Genomic DNA, 20898 nt, shown 5'->3' with positions numbered 1-20898 from the left:
ATGATTTCTTATCAGTGTTGTGAACAGCCAGTTTAAATAGATTTTTAGCTATTATTTGTATTCCTGATTGAAATGCCCAGGTTACTGCATCTGCAGTAATTTCCTGACATTTTTGCTCTTGGAAGCTTTCCAAAATCTGATTGCTTATATTATTCCTCCACCAATTTTTTCTTCTTACAAAAAAAGAGAAAAATTAAAAAAACCTCCTGCAGAGGAGTCCAAGTGAAAATAGTTGTTGAAGTAATTAGCTCGGTTCTATGAATTTTCTTATCTGCATTTTTCTTATGTGTTCCTTTAGTCCTGAAATCATGGAGGTAGTGGAGCAATATGAATGGAGAAGTATTAGAGAAAAACAAGGAGATTAAGATGGGAGGGATCTTCAGAATAGTTTTCTTGATGGAAGCATGAGGAGGAATCAGGAGAGAACCAAGCATGGGAAGCAGGGGACTTGCTGTGGTTTTAGTGGGTCATCCAGATGAAAGACAGCACTTACTGTCTGCTGAGCCCATACAGCTTGAACAACGTGCCATTTGTATGGATGTGAAGATATGGAGATGTAAAAGTGTGTAGTGAATTAATATTGTCTTTTTGTGGAAGCTTTTTAGACATTTAGCATCAGGATGAAGTGAAAAAGGCAGTAAGAGGCAGGAATATTGTTTTTGGAATTTTGGAGTTTCTGACAAAACCTGGAAGCAGCAACTTGAATTTTTAGTTTTGTCACCCCCAGTGAAACACAATTTTATCGATGACTCTTTCTGAGTAGTGATGAGTGACTAAATAATCTGTGGGTGGTGAACTGAAGCACCAATGAATAAACAACAATGTCAACTGTAAGAAGGTAGAGATAAAGTGCTTCCTGTCAGTCTCTTTTCAGAAGCCTTAAGATGCAAATGGGGGAATGAGTCTCAAAAAATATTCAGTCTAGCTCCACTTATGACTAATGAACAAAATGAGAGGAGAAAGGCAAATGTTCTTTTGAGCAACATGGCTGTCTACGAATTTAGCCTCAAATACCCACTACCAGTAAAAATTTTAAAATCTTAATATTTGACTGATGAGCTTATTCACAGTACAGTTGAGAACTTCATCTTAAAGCTTTGAAAATGCCTTCCCTGAAAATCTTGGAAGTGCTTTTTGTGAAAGCAGTCCCTCAGGTTTATGAGGGGTTGTGTGATATGTATTGAATGCATGCATTCAAAAGTGTCTTGGCATAAAATTGATTTGTGTCATTTCATTCCCTGCAATCATTCTAAAAGACTGATTTGCTTTGTAATGACTTGAAGATCTCAATTATACATTTAATTCCTTCATGGGAGGCAGTTTGGCAGAAAGGTACAGTAAATGTATGGGTATTTTAAAATTCAAAGGCATTGGGGGTAAAAAGGAAGTAAAGAAAGAAATCATATCAGATGGCACTGGAACTATTTTGGAATTCTGCTTTTGGGCTTTTTGTTAGGCTTTTTCCTAGGTATTGTAACTATGGAACTTGATTAAGAAGTTCTCAAGCCCTTTTTTTTCCCCTAATTAATCTCTGCTAGGAGCTGCATTTTACAGAAATATGTACTGGTGCTGTACAGATTTAGGAGATCAGAGTTACAGTGAAGGAAACCTACAGAAGCAGTGATGTGCTGCAGTACAATATTCTCTTACAGCCCTGCTGCATTTTTCCAGTCATTAAAATTCTGCTGCTGCTGTTTGAGTAGGGGGAAATCCTGCAATAGCTGAACAAAATGCAGTGAACATTTCATTATGTTTATGTTTCTGAAAGATACTAAATATAATTCTGGGAGGAAAAAGTGTTCTTGTGAAAGCAAGTTTAGCAGATGCCAGGTTCAGCTGGCAGCCGTCCTTATCACGCAAAATTTATTGGTAAAATAAACTACTCTTTTTTCCTGTAGGAAGCATTGTGCAGGTAGGGCAGGTTTGTGTTTTGCCACCTTGCTGTGCTCAAGAGTCAGCTTTGAGTTTAAACAGATCAGCTCATCAAAGTGCTTGTAGTTTGCTGATGCTGATGATTAAGCAAGAGTTTTAACTGTTGGCATCCTCCTCAGTGCAAGGTTTTCCTTTGCTGAGTATGGGCAGTGGTGCCTTTTGTCTCCATGTGCTTGTGCAGCTCTCACCTTTGCTCACAGGACTAGATCCAGATGTAGTTTTGTGCCTAAGAATGTGCAGACCTTGGTCTGGTGGACATCTTCAGTAGGTGCTTTCTGGATGAGCAGGAACATGATTCTAATTCGGCACTCATTCAGTGAATTCTCTCTTCATGTGCTTTGGGTGTATTTTGAATGGGCTCCTTTTCACCCACTACACCCCTTTTACAGAAACTGTCATTTGCTTTCCTTCTCTGAAAGTTCACTTCACTTGTATATGAGTCAAATAAGAATTACCAGAACTTTGTTTTTTCATGGTGACCCATGTTTGAATGGACAAAAAGTGAGAGTGATTGTTGTGAATTCTAATATATCAAATTTTGTGGATTGTAGAGATTCCTTTATGGTCCCTGAGTCAATATCATTGTCTCTTTTGGTTTTTTTTTTTTGCTGAGACAACTGGAAAATAAATTAGGTCTGTTGACTTTTCCTAATCTGCTTCCAGTGACAGATAGCTTTAAATCCTTTCAATGGGGACATTTTTGTTTAGAAAAGTAAAGGCTGATCCAAGTAGGTCTGTGTTGTGTTTCCAGATAAAAAAAATCATATGCTTTTTTATATATGTAAGTATTGTTTGGCTTTCTAATTCCGTTTAAGCTCCATGTTATAAATTGCTACTATGTTGCCTGTTAACTATTTAGCAGAAGCAGAATCAGAAGGGTAACTGCAAAATAAGTTGTCTTTTTGCTTCTTCATAACAGTATCTTGAAATAACTTGTGATTATTCTGTTCATTCTCTGCTCTGCCTGTCCTTCTACTTCTGTCCCACACTCCCTTTTTCTTCAAAGTTTCATTGCTCTTTTTTATTTTAAAGTGTACGTATATATGCATATATTATGGGATGGAGATTTTGGTTCCAGAAGAGTTGTGTTTTTTTTTTTCTTTTCACATCTTGCAATTGATTTTCACAGAGTCAGATTTAAAATGTCACTGGCCCAATCAGCTTTTCACTAAGTTATGTAACTTCTTGATTTCTCAGCACTCTGTAAAGATGAAATGCAGTAGCTGCAGCACAGATGAAGATCTCAGCTCTCATACATAACACACTGTATCTACCCTTCCTCCACTTGTTTGTTACATGCTATTTTATAGAAGGAAATGACTAATTTCTACCATATTATCATTAAAAGCTTTATATTCTCAGAATATATGTACTGTAATGATTTACTGAATTCCGAGCCTTTTTTCCCCTTCAGTATATACTGCAGAATAAATGTAATGGAAGGTCAAGGGACTCTGTATTTTGTTCACATAAATTATGAGTGCAACAATGTTCCAAATATATATCTTCTGGGCACCCAATTATCTTGGAAAAGCTGTGGGACTGGATCAGCAGGAAATCACTGTGATGATCACTACTAAGAAAGACATCGGATTGGATTTGTGTCTGATTTTAGGTATCTCCAGATGAATTTTTGTGGTTGCTTTAAAATATTTCTATAAAAATACAAACCTGGCATTAATCTTACAGCCAGACTGAGTCTGTTAATTCTGGAGTTAGTTTACCACAATCCTGTATTTTTCTAGAGGGAATTAGCATTTTAGACAAAATTTGGGAAACCTAAGAATTTCCCAATACGAAGCTTGACTGCTTCTGGGTTTTGACTTTGTTGGAAAGTTGGGGGTTTTGTGCCTAAACTATTCTGAAAGTGGAAGTTTTGACTTCATGAAACACTGGAGGTCTGTGCTGAAGCAGCTAAGCTTGAATATTTATGCTCCCAGGTTTTCAAGGAGAGGACCCTGCCTGGTACATGCAGCTGGAGCAGAGCCATCCATCCAGTAGAGCAGGCAGGAGCAGGACATGTTCAGTGAGGGCAGCTACAATCCAGTGCCTCCATCTGGTCTGGATGGGCAGGAGCATGAGCAATTTTTGTACCTTTTTCCTTTTCTATTTCTTTGAGTTTTGTGTAGAGATTTACACAGGTTTTAATAGATGTGTTCTACCACTAATGTGGTAAGGAGTTAGTCCCAAATTTACTGGGAACTAAGTCTCAGTATATATACACAGCTATTGAACAGCATGAGGGGAATGGATTCCAATCTCTTATTTTTATTTTCTGTTGTTTTATATTCCTGAGTTCTTCCTATTTCTCACATTTTTCACATGTGAGGTGAAAGAGGTCTTACCTTTCTGTGCCTAAGAGCAATTAGCAAGGCTTAGCCATAATATTTTGATTTCCTAATAGTTCCTTTTCACAGAAGATTAACCAAGGGAAAAAAAAAAAAGCACACATTGTGAGATTAGTTAAATACATCTTGAAATACTGCCAGTACTTCCTGAAAAGGAAATGTGATTTACTGATTCTCATTTAGCATTTAGACAAAAAGCATCTGATTTATCTAACAGGACTTCTAAAATCTTGACAGTTTTATTGCATGCATCTAAATGCAGCTTCCATGTTTTAGCTTGTATGCTGTTTCCTTGCAAATTCTGATCAGGTGGTTGTTTAACACTTCTGCCTTGGAGCTGAGATCTAGTTAGGAAGCTAAATACACAAATGTTTCCAAACTCACTTGCCTCATTTAACATGCCTCATTTGTCTTCTGGGCTCTGGTTTTCATCCTTTGAAACTGTTTAAATCTCTCATTGGTTTCTTTTTTTCACACTGTCAGGCACTAGCTCCTCATCTCCTGTATTTCTCTGTTCATCTATCCACTGAGGCTTATGTTTGATTGTGGGGATCTTAACCTGGCAATGTCAGCCAAGCACCAGCTTCAAGGTGTTCTTTGTTCTGGACTAGGGGAAAAGAAGCTTCACTGTGCTTTGATAAACCTCAGTATAGTGCTTTTTGTTCGGATTCTTCTTTCATTAATGTCATTTACTGTACCTATAGATTGCCAGTGTCTGGCAGTGGGTGTAGCTGCAATGCTTATTCTGCTCTCTGGACTTACTGATTTAAAAATTATAACAAAAAACACTGCAGGGCAGCTGTGTTATACAATCTCTTGTTTCTATGCTTGTCCAACTCTATTTTGTATCATTGTGAGCAGAAAAAAATAGGAAATACTGTTGCTTGTCACAGGCATAAATCTAAATGGCGGTTCAAGGGAAAGGTCATCCACGTCTGCTGGAGAGGACATGTCTTTACTTCAGCATGAAACTGAATTATGGCTTTAGACTGTGTTCTTGAATCTCAGTAAGTGCTGCCTGTGGGTCCCACCTGCAGAGGGAAAAGGCGTGAGTGATGGTGAGGCCTTTCCCAGCGCACACGAGCTGCAGCCTGGGCAGCAGCTATTGCTGCCTCTGCAGAAGCAGAGGGGGCTCTCTGGGGGTGCTGCTTGTCTTCTCCTTCCTTCCTCTTCTTCCTTTCTTTGCTCCAGTGTATCCTCCTTCTGCAGCTGCAAGGTTAGGATCGCCAATCTGTGGATAAAGCCTGATCATCTCATTTTCACCTGCTGCAATGTCACTGCAGGGTTTGTGAGAACTTTCCGTCTGGGTGTCTCCTCTCAACTTCTTGCAAGGAGCATGTTCCTTCCTGCTCGATCCACCAAGACTCTAGCAGTAACTTGTCCTAAATGTCAAGCAGCTATCCTGTAAATCTCTGGGAAGGAAAGAATAAAACAGTTTTGTTGTGTATTATTTGGGTTTATATTTTATTTCATTTTTATATTGGGGTTTGTAATGGTTTCTTCTGTACTCCCCCGTTCCCCTGGAAAATTTATCATCCTGAGGTTTGTCCCTGCTCCTTTTCCCCGCCCATTCTCCCACCCTGGAATGTAATCCAACTCTGTTCCACTCCCACCTTATCTCTGATTGGGTAGTGGCTTGTCCCCCTCGTTCAGCCCCTTCCCCTGGCTATAAGCCGGGAAATGGGGTGGGAATTTCTCTGTTGGTTTGGGACAGGGACTGGGCTCCTGACCCAGGTGGGGGCAGGACCACAGGAGAAGGACTGAATAAAGCCCTGATTTCCCCCCAGATCAAGTGCAGACTCTTTCCTTTTGCCATCGGTGGACACCTGCTCTCTCTAAAGGAAAAGATTCACAGCTACTCCTGGGATTTTTGGGGCCCTGAGAAATCCTTCCAACTGTGGGTTGTCTCCTGAGCTAGCCAGGGCTCCAAGAGAGAGACTAGCCACAGAGTTGTACTTATTGCAGTGTGCAGGCCCAGGTGCTGCGGTCCCAAAAATCCTCACCATGTTCCTGACAGAGAGTGCTGTTACTGAAGACACGGCAGCTCAAACACTGCTGACCCAAGGAAGTTCATAGAAGCACAGGAACACAGAAGCAAGTTGTGTCCTGAAAAAAACTAAGGGAAAAGCTGAGAGGGATCATTTATTTTTCTTTGGTGTTGCAATGAAATGTTTTGCTTTCCAAGATCAGTGCCTTCAGGCAAGGATCTGAACAGGCTTTTATCATCCTGAGCACTTTCTTGCCTCTCAGGCATCAACTACGTCATGTCTATTAATGCAATTTCTTACAAGGCTTCTAAATGCTCTGTAACAAAATCAGTGTTTTAATATATAAGTGTTTTTATGGTGTAGTGGGTTGGTAGCTAACTCCACAGAAGGATGCAAGCTGTCTGCTCTTGAACTTCAGCATGTGCATGTCTCTGCTGAGTCGAGTGGCAAGCTGTGACCTGCCTCCACAACTGGTTCAAGAAATATAGTTCTGCCAGAGTAGGATGTTGAGAAGAGCCCAGGTACCTTAACCTCCTGCAAGTCAGATCTTTCTTTTTATTGTTGATGTTAAAGTTGCACATGGGAAAAAAAAAGGTTGGGTGGTATCTCCTGATAAGTCATGGGGTGCATTAATGTTTACCTCCTTCCCAGGATGGGGACAGCTGAACCACCTTGCTGCTGGCCTCAGCATCAGGCAGGGACCTAAGGATGCCATGGAACCAGTACCCCTTGTCAGGAAGCTGGGAGAGACTCAGAAACACACTACTGGTTTATTAAAGACTGAGCAGTAACATACTTCAGTCCAACTTCTGCAAAAATGCTGACAAGCTTGATAACTGCAGTACGTTATGTCAAGTTGGGTTTATTAAACACGCAAATTAAAAATGAAGCCTTTGGTCTGTAGATAACAAAATTTACTTTATAACTTATAAAATAAGAGAGTACCTTCCTTTCTTATGCAATATCCTTTCCTAATGTTAAATTATTACTGTGTGGTATAGAAACAAGGTATAGGTTTTTTTTCAGGAAAATCTGAAAAATGTCTTTTGGTTGCTTAAATATCTTTTAAAAGTAGATTTTAAAAAAATACATATTTTAAAGAATCCTATATATTTATATAAATCTGAACTATGTAAGTACTGGTGGACATATTTATTTTTTCTGTGGCAGCTGTAAGTGCATGTCCACCCTGCCTGCTTGAAGTTCAGGCGAGAGAGACACCTGTGTCACCCCAGCAGCCCACAGCCCTGACACTGTGCACAGACAAGGCCTCCCAGCAGGAGATCTGTTGGTGGCAACATTTTCTGCTGTCTAGAAGTGCCTTATTTTCCGTAAATAGGAAAAATCCAAATGAATCATGGCATTTTTATTGAAGACGGGTATTTTAAATTAGTGGAAATCTGCTGGCTATATTTTCAGTGGCTTCTGGCAGCCAGTGATATGCTTTGATCATTGCACATGCATCTACGCCTGCTTGAACCACTTCATTCTCTTTTTGAGACGCTCATGCCCTGGTTCCCACTCCTGCAGCCTCTGTGTCTCCTGTGGCTCCTGCTGCTTGGAGCATCAAATCTTCCCCTGGTGCACAGTCCCTTCTGCAGCCAAGGGGGTGTATCATCATTGTGGGCTGTACCTGGAGGGTGAAGACATAAAGAAATGTCTTTACAACCTTTATACTCTTGCAAACACAAAGTAAAAAGTTGTTGAAAATGCTCCTCCTACTTCCGCAAAACCAAGAAACAAAGTAGTTGTGTGGGTTTTCCATTTGTTATTAAATAAGTAAGCAGTATTTCACAATCTATCTCTTCTGACATATGTTTCTCCTTTATATGTTGATTCTCAGCACAACCTGTTATTAGTCAGCTTATCAGTGGGCATTGCTTACTTCTTAGGATGACAAGAAATGAAAACATATATGCCCAAGATAGCATTTTCTCAATAGGTGCCATTAACAGACTTCCCATTTTCTATTTGTGTCTGGTGGGCCCTTACCAGGGCTCTGGATCTCTCTCTACTGTGCAGCTGCAGTGTCTGAATGAACAGAGTGTGGGCTGGCATCCCCACTCTGCCCTCTGGGCCATTCTGGGAGCTCTGGTGGAAGTGACAGTGGCTGCTTGACCATGGTAAAGACCCTGGGTGAAAAATCACCCTGTAGTTAATCAGAGCTCAATGCTTAGAGCAGGAGGGTCTCCTGACACATGGGTAGAAGGATAATTTTGTCTTAAGTATGAAATATTCTTGTATCTTTGAAGATCTTTATTTCCCATCTAGTATAGGCTAACCTGATTTATGAATAAGAAGTGCAAAAAGGACAAGACAAGAATTTTCTTGAGGGAGGTGGAACTCCCTCAAGAAAACAAAGCTTAAATTAATGTTTTCAATGGATGATCTGGTGTATAGATCAAATAATCAAAAAAGCCGACCAATATAAAGATCATTTTATACTGTCTATATGTTTTCACCATGTTTCACTAAAATGCTAAAATTATGCTTATTATTCACTTGAATTATGCATAAGTTGGAAGGCAAAAATTCAATTCTGTTTTGGCAATGATGAGCAAAGATTTCTCATTTTTCCTGGTTTCTAACTTGCCTTTGACAAGTTAGGTGTCTCCACAGAGATCTGCCTGATGTAATTATACCTGCAGAACACTCTGAGAATCAGTTTATGTTACTGGCAGGGAGAAATTCTAGATGTTTTAGACTCCTCATAGAGACTTTGCCCAAAGGGCACTTCAACGTCAGTACAAGGGTAAATATTGTGGCTCAAGGAAGATGTTCCATTTGGCAAGGAGCATGAGATGCTCATCATTTGGATGATTTCTTGTGAGATATGTGCTTCTGCTGCCCTGGACTGACTCCCCTTCTCAGCCCTGTGATCTGTTAGCAGCTCACAGAATCTTTACACTCTGCAGCATGTCTTAGTGGTCTCGCTGTCTTAGCTTCTCTGGCTTGCTGCACCTCTGGCCCGGGGCTGGTGTTCCAGCTGCCAAGCAGCCCCGTGTAAAAAGGCAGAGGCTGTCAGGAGACAGTGCAGGATGCCCAGCTGCAGGAGGAAGGACAAACCAAAAGGTCCCCACTTGACTAGAGGCACTGCAGCCTCAGGGCTGTTGTGGGCTGCCTGGGCTCAGATGTTGCTGGCTGGATCTCAATCACTGATGGTTTATTATCAATTCTCCTTTCACAAAAGGCCTTTATACCTCACTGAATTTTCAGTGATGAGATCAGAATGTCTTATCCCATTTACATCTCATGGAATAGAGATAATAATGATGCATAAATTAGTTTTATATTTCAAAACAACTTTATTCTTAAAGGTTTTTTAAGCTGTATAATTTACTGGGCAAGGCAGAAGAAAGTGCAGATTTACATTTCCATATCTTATGACAAGCATATCCACAGCATGTTATTTGAACCTGAGCTTTGGTTGCCTGCTGTGCTGATGATTATTTGTTGAGATGGTAGAACTAGAACACACAAATCTGTGGTACTGTAAGAGCATTGTAACTTTCAACCTGCTCTGCCATCTCTTTGAGAAGTTAAAAGGCCCGTTTGCTTGCAAATTTGACTACAAAAATGTATGCATGTTATGACTGCATATAGCACAGCAATCTCGGGAACATTAAGTGCCCAGGGATATTGCAGCTGACTTGTAAACAACTCAGATAACAGTCAAGCGTAGGGTTGGAATCAGAAATGTAAATGCAATTGCCTAAATTAAAGCCCATGGATAAAACAGCTTTGTTTATGTATAAATTACTTGCAGCTACCACAGAAAATAATTGATACCATGACAAAGTTAATTTCATGGAAAATATTATGAGTTTGTATGGTTTCACTGTAAGCAAGGTATTCTGTATGTCTAAGAGCATACCACATAGCTCCCAGACCACTGGATACACTGGCCCTTGAAAACTCAATTCAGTGTATGGGAGAGAAGATGGTAGTGTAGAATGTGATCTGCCATCGTACAGGATGTGTGACAACCTCACTGTAATTTTCAGGGGAATCGGGTCTGGGTGCTGGTTGCATAGCCTATAATAAAACAATTTCAGAAACTTCTAATCAGGTGAAGTAAAGACTTCCCTTAGAGATACAGCCTTAAAATAATCTGGACAGTTTGAATCCATCCTTATAAATAAATCTGCATTAGATATGATCCTGTGGCATTAATGAGACAAATAAGAATGAAATAGAAATCATTATCACTTTTAAACCATTATGCAAAATTTTTCTCTGCTGAATATGACAGAGCTGGAAATTTCAAGACCCATGAAAATTATGCTGAAGTGGATTTGCATAATGCACTGGAAGAGCTTTTGTGAAAATGGAACTAGTGGGAGTTATTTAAATAACAGTATAGCAGCTATTAACAAAATAGTGAGATTCAAAATAGTAATTTACTTTACACATCTCTTCTAAAACACGTCCAGAATCAAGATATCTGTCAGCAAATAGTACAGCATTGCAACCCACCCTCTCAAAATTCTGGAAGAACAGATCAAGAAATTCTTATCCCTGACAAAACACAAACCTTGGTAGCAGAGCATATTATTTCCACCATGTAAAGCAGCTGTTAAATATTATACAGCCATGGAGAAGCCATATGATCTTGAGCTGTTAATCCTTATACAGGGTTAGGCAGGAAAATAAGAATGATTTGTATATGTTATGACTATTTTAGCTGCATTATGTTTTTAGTGTGATTGCTGCCATTTTCCTCTCCATCATCATCATCATCACCTCCCTCCCTACTCCTGCCATGCCTCATCCTCCTGGATGTACATCTCCAGGCCCATGTGTGGTGTGGAGAGCACTTTGACTCACTCCTTTGCCCGTGGACTCACTAACGCTTCTCTCCCAGGCAGTGAGAATGCCTTGTCGCACTTGAACCACAAGTGGATTCTGGATTCTCCCGCTTGGAGTTCATGGATCTAACCTGGCAGCAACCAATCTATATGTCTTCTGTAAATGATCCTCCAAGGGTTTACCTGTAGCAGTGCTGTCATGCTCCCAGGAATAATCACAAGGTTTGTGTTCATTTTTGTAAGTCTTTATTCTGTGATGTGCCCTTGAAACACATGAAGCTCCAGCTTTGTCTATAAATCTTGTTAAAACGGTGTGGGTTGCCTGTTCCACACAGGAAAAAAATATATTTTTCAATTATTTAGATACTATTCATCTTTTCCCTGAAGCCTGGTCAAAACTTCTGGTTTGACATTGTCTTTTGTTATAGAGTGAGGGATGGTGGCAATTTTCCTGCATGTGCTGTGGCCACTTCCATGAGGATGACTAGGAGGTGGAGAGAGGGTGGGTTTGGTTTGCTTTGTGGTGCTCTGACGATTAACAATTGCCGTGTCTTTGCATGGTAATTATTGGTAATGTGTATAAAGGGGAAAAAAGGGTGTTTTGTATGCTTCCTCTACTTGCTTGAATACATAATGCTTTAAAAGCAGTATAGTATAAAGCAAAGAGTATAAAGCAAAATTTGATGTTGAAATGCCTCTATTTTTTTTCACGTAGCTCTCATGCCTGCAATGTTTTCTTTCCTGAAGCTGGGTTCAATGTTGCATTGTTAATACATACCTGCCACTTTGAATTGGTTTGTGGGCTGTGTAGGTGTGAATTCATTCCTAATCCTTTCCTATCGCCACTCATGTGAAGATCACGTTGTGTTTGCTCTGTGCCGTCAAATGATTTCATATGCTGCTTGCATTTTCTGAAAACTCTGCTGCATGATTAACACATTAGGGAACAGACTGAAGGGCTTTTCTGCAGGTTTTTGTTTGTTTACTGCAAGACATCGATTTAGCGCCGTCCTATATGCTAGTTTGCTTTGTGGTGTTTCTTTTCTTTTCCTCTGCAATTCATAATGACCAATTCAGATTTGAATTGCAATTTTGTCATACTCAGTAGCCTGCAGTACTTGGCAGTGAATAATCAGTGATAATACAGTGGCATGCAGCTCTTTCCCTGTGATCCCTGGCTCAAGGAATTTGTTTGCTGAAGTACCTGCATGCTTCATAGCCTCTAATGGATTCTTTCTGCCTGAGTAATGTCTTTCTTTTCTGTACCAAGTGATACTCCTGGTCTGTACAATTATTTCTGTCATGCAACTATAGATACCATTCAAAGAAGCACTTAGCTGTGTTTGCTCCAAACGTGTTGCTTGCCTTCCTTTGGTTCTGCAATTTCCATCAGTGTAAAACCATTTGCCTCCCCCTTTCTGATTGCTGATGGCTGCAGAAATCCCTGGGCTCATTCCCTGCTGGAATTCCTTCCCACAGTCTGTTTCATCTTGCGCCATGAGGAACCAACTCGTCATCATCACAGGTGTTTTGTTCTGTGCCACTGTAATTCTGCTATCTTCCTTTTGGGAGGGGAGGGCCAGAGCCATAACCGTGTCATGTTCAAGAGCATTAAACAAAAGATTTTTCAGCAGCCCTCCATGGCATTTCCTCATGCTGCAGGCACGCAGAAGAGTCAGGTGGTAAGCAGAGCCTGACTGCAAACCACAAGCCTTTTACTTGATCCCTTTGAATTGCCAAAGCAGCCAAAAAATGCCCCAACCATGAGAAAATGCAGATTTCTGTCCTGACTGCGGTGTGTCCACAGGAGAATAAAATAAGTGTCCTGGGGGCTCTCTCTGCAGATGTCAGGGGGTTAGGCCTTCTCCTGTGTTTGTCAGGCCTTTGCAGTGTTGGGTTTAAAACAGAAGTTTACCTGTTTTTTGTTTTTTTTTTCAAAATCACATAAAACCTGACTGTCAACATCAATTTGAATCACGTTTCTTGCTACAAAGAAATCAAATTCATAACTAGCTCTTCTGAGCATTCAAAAATTCTAAATGCATCTCTGAAGAGCAAACATCTCTCTTCAAATGAAAGGTTTTGCTTCTTCTATTAACTGTGTAGTAAACATCTGCAATAGTCACAAGGGGCACAGAGAGGGGTTTTTTGTGTTCTGTAGATAAGAATGAGCTAGGCTTTCCTCCAAATCTTTATTGCAGTAAGGGATTTTTACTTAGAAATTTGCAAAGACTTAACTGTACAGATTCCCAGCTCCTGAGATGCTTCTTATGGTTGTTTATTTCCACCATAAATGGCTTAAATTTAGTTTAGTTTCTGTTTTTGTTTTTCCCTTTTGTTTCAGACTGGACTGCCAGCCATGATGGTTTTAGGTGCTTTCAAGAACTCTTTAGAAAATAATGCCTTTTTTTTTTTTTTTTTTTGTCATCCTGCTTTATAAAAATGTAGTTTGACATAGTAGCATTAAAAAAAAAAAAAAAAAAAAAAAAAAAAAAAAAAAAACACAAAAAAAAAACCCACACATGGATTTTGTTAGGATTGGAATAGGTTTGTGATAGTGAATGATAGTGAATGCCAGGAATGAAATCCTAATGCTCATCAATTCTACATTAGAGTTTCCTGGTAATTCACTAGCCCCAGGACTTCCCTTGTGTGTGGCCTACTAAACACCTGAGGACATTTTCTCTTTGAGGGACTGGTAAGAAACTATTCAAAGTCACCCATTCCTGGGAAGTGCTGCTGGGGAGCTCAGGGTGCCAGCTGGGCAGAAGGAGGTAAAAGCATCTCTCAGGTGGTTTCTAAGATGCAGCAGAAAAACTGCAGTTGTATACAGAGGAAGGACAGAGAAATAAAGTGCGAGTTCAACACCTAGTCAGTGTGTCTACCTGCAGGGATGACATATCACACAGCTTGGAGATGCACATTCCTCCTGGATTAGCTGAATGAGCAAAGCCTCAGTGATTAGCAACCAGAGGGTGCTGAGAGGCAGATTTGGGGGTTGTGTCTCTGTTCAGTAGATTAGAGGTACCAAGGCTGCAGAGAAGGTTTTCAACAGCTGGAGTTATTGGGATGAGCAGCATATATCCTATGAAAATATAGTGAGATAGAAATGGAGAAAATGGGAGTTTAATGGCTTATTAGCAAGAGAGCAATTGAACTGCACAAACAAGTGCATCAAACGTGTGTTTGAGCAGGGTTGTGTCAAACCAAGGTGCCACTCAGCTGTGTTCCAATCAAACACAGCATCTCCAGACCTGGAGTAACCCCAGCTTTGGCCCTAGGATGTGTTGTCTTGATTACTTTTCAACAACTGGTCCTTCAGAGTTATTCCATGTTAGCTTCTCCTCTGAATGAGTCACAGGAACGTGCCTGTCTCTTCTAACATCCCAAGGAGAGCACAACCATAATTCACAGAAGCTGCCAGTAGCCAGAAGACAGCAGCAGTAATCAGCTCAGGGTTCCACATGTCCCCAAAAATGCAGATTTTCTTAGTTTTGTTGCATGGTTTTCTCTCCCCTAGACTTCGTATGGTTAAGGATAACTGCAGAAAATAAAATTTTTGCCCCTTCTACTTCAGATCTCAGTCAAGTTTGTCCTTGCTGTCACAGAAGCATTTCCCAGCCCAACCAGTGCAGTGCTGTCTTTGCAGCCATCATTATCTGGCTGTCAGCTGGGAGGCTGCAGCAGCAGCATTTTGTGTCACACCAGGCAATATTGAAAGACCTGTGTTACCTATTGTTGAAAAGTTAGGTGAAGGCTGCTACAAAATACATAGAATAAAAGATAAAAAATTATTTGCCACAATATTTCTTATATCTTTTATTTATTTTTCTACAAGCAGGCAGCCTGAAACAAGGCAAGAATAAGGAATATGATCCCAAGGTATTTCATGTTCAGATTCCTTTCTGACAAAGAATAAATCATTTCAGCCCAACTGTGCAGCTGTAATATATATAAAAAACCCCAGCAGAAAACCCCAAATAAGTGCAACGCAAGCTAGTAATAAAGCAGGGTGTTGGAGGAGGGTCAGGCTTAAGGAGAATTCATTCTCTTGGCTTCAAAATGCATGCAGAATTCAGACTTACTTTCAATACATGGTGGTCTACTGAAGATACAGTTCAAAGACTGCAGTGTTTTTTTAAACTATTTGCTAGCCATGGCTGTATCAATATACGATTCAGGTGGGCTGAAGGAAGATGCATTAGAGTAAACTGCTTGTTTTTGTCAAGTCATTGCCATAAAATTGTGTCCTTGCTTGACCCTGTGTCCTATTCAGCTGACTCTGTTATTGCAGTCTGGATTAATTCAGACCCTGTATCTTTCTGTCTTTCCTGCCAGCAAAAGCACTGTCACCATTGTCTCTCAAGAACAGTTTGACAATATTACCTGCACTTGCTTGGCTGTCATGCTCCTGCTTTGTTAATTTTCGTACTTATTTCTTTCAAAGTCGTACTTTTAAATTATTCTCAATTGCAAGAATATGTAACTTTTTTGACATTAATTTGCTACAGGCATTTCAACCAAGTCTTTTATTAATCATAAGTCACTTGAAAAAGGCCATGCGAAAATTTTACCATGCAGATGACAAGTATTATCCCTTTATTCCTATGTGATGCTCGAAGAATAGACAGTGTATTTGTATTAACAATCTGGTGTTCCCCACAGTGCAGCAAGCTATTTTATTAGCTACCTCCAGACAGCTTTATTAATTGGACTGTCCTTCAGACAGCCTTGGTGGTGAAGAATGGGTTCATAACACAGCTGAAAATATAAATCACAACAGTATTTTTCAATTTGTAAAATTTATTTCCAGTCACCTGCTGTCTTCCTTTGGGGCAGAACACAGACTTGCATAATTCAGGACATATGTACACTTATTGATCTGAAGGCCACAGGATTATGGAGAGGTGCTAAAGGCTTTGTAGCCTCTTTGCCTACAGCTATTTTGTACAACACAGAAGCAATACCCTGCAATCACAGTGAAAGCTGTGGTCTGAGGTAGAGCATTACTTCTTAAAAAACTAGTGATTTTCTTCTCAAAAGTCATCCTTTAAATCTTCAAAGGTTTCCGGTGGTAAGGAATAGACTTTTTATTTTGCCTCAGAGATGGTATATTCAACAATGTAGCAGAATAACATTATGATGGAACACCATTTCACTGTTAATGATTCAATGAAATATTCCACCCTTCATTTTAGGTAAATATATTTGACCAGCTGTAGACTTAAAGCTAGAAGTGTTCAAAACAAGGTCTCAGTTTCAGGAACATAATTTCAAACAAAAGAGCTTTCTTTTCTTCTCACAAAATGTTTACTCAGACAGGATGCCCTGCCTGTTCTTGATTTTATATGTATCAGTGCTCATAGTGCTGTTAGTTTATCCCAAGCTGTGTCTCTACTGACTCCATATGTGAGTCCATTGACCAAGACCCTTCAAGTAAAGGTGGTTTTATCACTGTGACAAGTTCTTCCCGTACCTATACAGCTCTTTGAACAGCAAGAGCAAATGTAAACAGCTGGTTTATGTGGAGCAGTAGTTGTTCATTGTTTCTTATAATGTCACTCTTATAAGTCATTAAAATAAGCTACTGGCATTTCTGTATGAACACAGTGCAGAATTAAACCAGAAACTGTCAAGGCTGGATGCTGCCTACCTCAGAACTTAGAATGAGTTCTGGAGTGATTAATAACAAACCAAGAAATGTAACTCCAAAGGTGCAGCATCTAACTCAGAAAACCCATAAACCAGAATCTACTGGAGGCTGGAAAGATATTCATTGACGGACTTGTTGGAGATATTTGTCTAGATGATGCAGTACAGCCTTCCTTAGATGTAGGAGGGATAAATGTCCTTGTCAACCGCACTGTTTGTGCAGAGTCATTGGAGCTGAGAACCATTCCTTCAAATGCAGGGCACCCTGAACAAGTCCAGAAACAGGTTCTAGTGAAAGTAGTCTTGTTGAATGGCACAGAGAAGCTAATTTCTAACTGCCAATTTTCTAACTTCTAGTCCTTTCCCTGGACTAACCAATACCCTGTATGAGTATTGTTATTTTGCCCTCATAGTGTCATTCATAATATTCTACATACATGTTGATACATTAACATATCTTCCAGAGTTTGATCATGACTTGTGTATTTTCCAATCTGTTCAGAGCAGTTGCTATTATTATGACAATATTTAATCAATATAATCTGCTTAATTGATAAAATCCTAGCGCGTGTCCAGAGTAGAAAGAGACACGTGAAGATTTATCAAGTTTCTGAGGGTGTCCAGCACTTCTCAGAATAGCTTAATATAATAGCAAGATAACTTCTCTGGACATGCTTTATAAAATAAAAGGTTTTAATAAAAGAAGAAAATAATAAACATAAACAAAGAAAGAAATGTAAGTCGAACACAGTGTGGAGAGCATTCTAACACTGGTAAGGCAGTCCAAAAAAGCCCTTGAGCTCCTTTGTGCGGTTCCTTTAGTACCTAATGGTCTAGGTGGGCTATTTGGCACCTTTGCCCAATGAAATTGGCAACGGGCTTTGAGGTACACTTTCAAAGCCCAATCAGTGCTCCTGTGCTGGCACTGAGCTAATACTGATGAAAAAGGCACAGAATTTTCTAGTTTGGTTTCCTTTAAAGGTAAACTTTTCCCCTTTTATAGAAACACTTGCTTGGGTGTGGGGGGTGCATTCCTACACTTAATATCTTAAGTTAATATCTTAAAACTAGCAGATTCCATTCTCAGTGGAGTAGTCCATGCTGTTTAATTGCAACCAATACCTGGAGAAAATGTTTGAAAAATAAGGAAATACAGAATTGAGACGCATCTGCTTAGCATTAAATTATTAGCCTAATAAAATTATCCTCTAGCTTTGCAGCACTTTATAATTTTACTTCACTTGCTTCAAAATTTCAGAGTTGTTATGATCCCTTCCTCTCAAATCAATGTCTCACTGCAATGTTATAAACATCTTTTATTTCCAGGATCAAGTCATATAGTCAGCTATGTATTTATAGAGACCTAATTTAAGAAAAGTGTTGACAAAACACAATGTGTACATTGTGAACTTTATTGCAATAGGTCATTTGTCTCTATTCATTAACTTTAGCAGCATAGTAACCTCTATTTTATGTTGCTAGAGATAGTTGAGATATCAGAACTATGGTGAATCAGTGATAGGGGTGTACTCACCCCACTCCAAAGTAGGATTTGAGAATTAGTTAAGCCTTTCCCTCAGAACTCTGATAAAATGTCGAGTTCTGAGGAGGAGCTGAGAGTGATAATGTCATTTGCCTCCACTTCAAAAAGGATTTTGACTATGTCTCAGAATATACTTGTGCACCAATTGTGATGTTATGTCTGGATGTGTGTGCAACTAGAGGGGTAAAAACTGGATGATCAGGCTCAGAGAATAGTGGTTAATAGTTCATACAGAACCTGGATGCCAGTAATGAGTTGAGCACTGATTTCTTCTGCAGAACAGAGAATTTATTTTCCTTTGTCCACTGCTACTGCAGCGCCAAAATACCTGGGGCTAGTGGGATTCTTGAGAAACAATGTGTTGAAAACATTGCAAAACAGGAAATGCAGTTGTAGTACTACATCTGAATTCAGACGGTCATGCATCAATTCTTATTTCTCAAGGCTTTCAGCAACTTTGTGCAAATTAGTAATTTCTTTGTACTCCCCTCATTTGTGGAAACTTAAGCCAAGCAGCTTAAAGATAGGGTAATGGTGGGCAGTTTGGCTTGGAAATAGATGAGGGATTGATCCTTCAAGGATCAACTCTGCAGGCTGATCTATTGGTAGTTTACTATTTGCAGCTACAGATGGGTGCTGTAACTGATTTAGCAGAACCTGAAAGGGGAAGTTAATGCAAGGCCTCATTTATCACCACTGTTCTGTGTTCAGCTGTGACATGCATGAATTATTGTGCAATGAACACTAGAATGCCACTGTTATTCTACATATTCTATTCTACATAATCTGGGCATAAGATGATGATTATTAATACTTTACTCTCTTAAATTGCCTTTAGATTAAAGAAGAAGTCCCAGTCAGTGGATATTAGTGGGCCAGGATGCAACCCAGTGGCAGCTGAAGCTCAGACCCCTCAGCCCAGCAAACCTTTACCTGCCACTCCGACAGCAGCTTCTGAGGAGGAGCAGGACAACACCACAAACACCCAAAGGCGCAACCCGCGAAGGGGTGATTTGAAGAGATATTACACCATTGGTGAGATTTCTTTCACAGAAAAAAATCAAATATACTTGTTACAAAATCAGGGTCTGATTGTTTATTTGTGGCTTATTTCTTTTGCTTAATCGTGGGTGGCTACTGAATTTACAAATGCTCACGGTAAGCAATAAGTTACCATAACTTAATTCTGATACCAAATTGCTCTAAAACCTACTTTACTTAACTGATTTTTTTCTTTTTCTTTTTCCTTTTCCTTTTTTTTTTTTTTTTTTAAATTCCATAATAAGAAGGATTGAAGAAAACATAAATTTTGAAAGGAATGCTTTAGGAAAAATATAATTCTTACAATGGATTGCATTGGAATTTCAGCAGAGATTGTTTAGAAGGTTCCTAGTGAAAAAGGATTTCCAGTCTAGAGAGGGAGAAGGCATAGCGAGTGTGAAGAATTATTTAGGGGGCTTATCAGTATCTTTCTCTGAATATTTTGGTTTTCAGGATCTTCATCTGCAATGTCAGCATCTCCATGAGTCTTATAAAACCATCTTAGACACCCTGGAACATGTTTTGCATCCTGCTTCCCCATAAATAATTTTGAGATTGTGCTTGACTCCTTTTTTGCAAGGTTGGAAGGGACCACAGTGGGTCATCTGGTCTGATCTCCCTGCTCAAGCAGGCTCATCCCAGAGACATGGCACAGGATTGTGTCCAGATGGCTCTTGAATATTTGACTCCACAACCTCTCTGGACAACTTGTTCTAGTTCATGGTCACCTGCACTGTAAAGAAGTTCAGGTGTAACTTCCTGTGCATCAATTTCTGTCCATTGTCTCTTGTCCTATTGCTTGGCAATAGTTTGTGAACTGTTGAATTATTGCAGTATAATGTGATGGTTTCTTGTGCTCCAAGGGAGCTATTTACATATCTTTAACTTGTCGAAAAGATAACAAAAAATGTGTTTCCTTAGACATCTTTCATTATGTTATGTCTGATCCCTTGAAATTGGCTGTCATTGTAAGTTATGTTGCTTTTAAAGAAGGAAACTTCATTAGCAAGCTACCCATTTTAATAATGGAATCTGTATTTTAAGTGCTGAGTGACTGTATGTGTTTGCATTTTCTGATGTCCAAAAATTTTGCTCCATGTTTTTTTTTTCTCCTCTTTTCTCCAAATGATCTTACAAGAATATCAAAGATAAGCCAAGATTGCTTTATACATGAAACAGGATTTGAAATGTGGGGTGGGTTTCATAAGAGTAATAATGAAAGGAGAAATCCACCACATCATCAAAAATAGTTCTAAATCTAATTCAGTATTAAAACATATTATTGTCAATTTGACCATAGTTGAATATTCTTATATGAGCACCCAAAACACAGTCTGTATCTGGAACTATGGATTAAGGTTTGTGTTTATCTACTTGTTAAATTTGACTCACTGCAGTTTCTCTTGCGACTCTTTACACAGTCTTTATAATGTAAACTCCAATCTGTATGTGCTTTGAGTGATCACAAGGTCTGAGCACTAGTTGCTCAGGATGCAACCTCTGTGCTGGAGTAACAGAATGTTGTTCATACATTTGAATGATTTGTTTGGATATTGTGCAGCACTTACTTGACAGACTTGTTGACT

General features: G+C 39.5%; 1 protein-coding gene across 11 annotated transcripts in view; it reads left to right on the top strand.

Moving 5' to 3' along the window:
• Window positions 1–20898, top strand: part of OXR1 (oxidation resistance 1) — a 270959-nt gene that overhangs the window by 115875 nt on the left and 134186 nt on the right. For 6 of the 11 annotated variants that reach the window (XM_040084399.2, XM_058423322.1, XM_040084435.2 and 3 more), the window contains 2 exons: window positions 11133–11298; window positions 19110–19306. In XM_040084399.2, the coding sequence (XP_039940333.1) occupies window positions 11240–11298; window positions 19110–19306 (256 nt within the window). In that variant the 5' untranslated portion in view covers window positions 11133–11239. The remainder of the gene's footprint in view (window positions 1–11132; window positions 11299–19109; window positions 19307–20898) is intronic. The other 5 variants (XM_040084391.2, XM_040084419.2, XM_040084382.2 and 2 more) reach the window with 2 other exon arrangements.

Source organism: Hirundo rustica, chromosome 1 (genome assembly GCF_015227805.2).
Source record: "Hirundo rustica isolate bHirRus1 chromosome 1, bHirRus1.pri.v3, whole genome shotgun sequence".
In the NCBI taxonomy this organism is placed as follows: domain Eukaryota; kingdom Metazoa; phylum Chordata; class Aves; order Passeriformes; family Hirundinidae; genus Hirundo; species Hirundo rustica.
The sequence above is the reverse complement of the archived record's forward strand: the minus strand, read 5'-3'. Positions and strand labels throughout refer to the sequence as shown.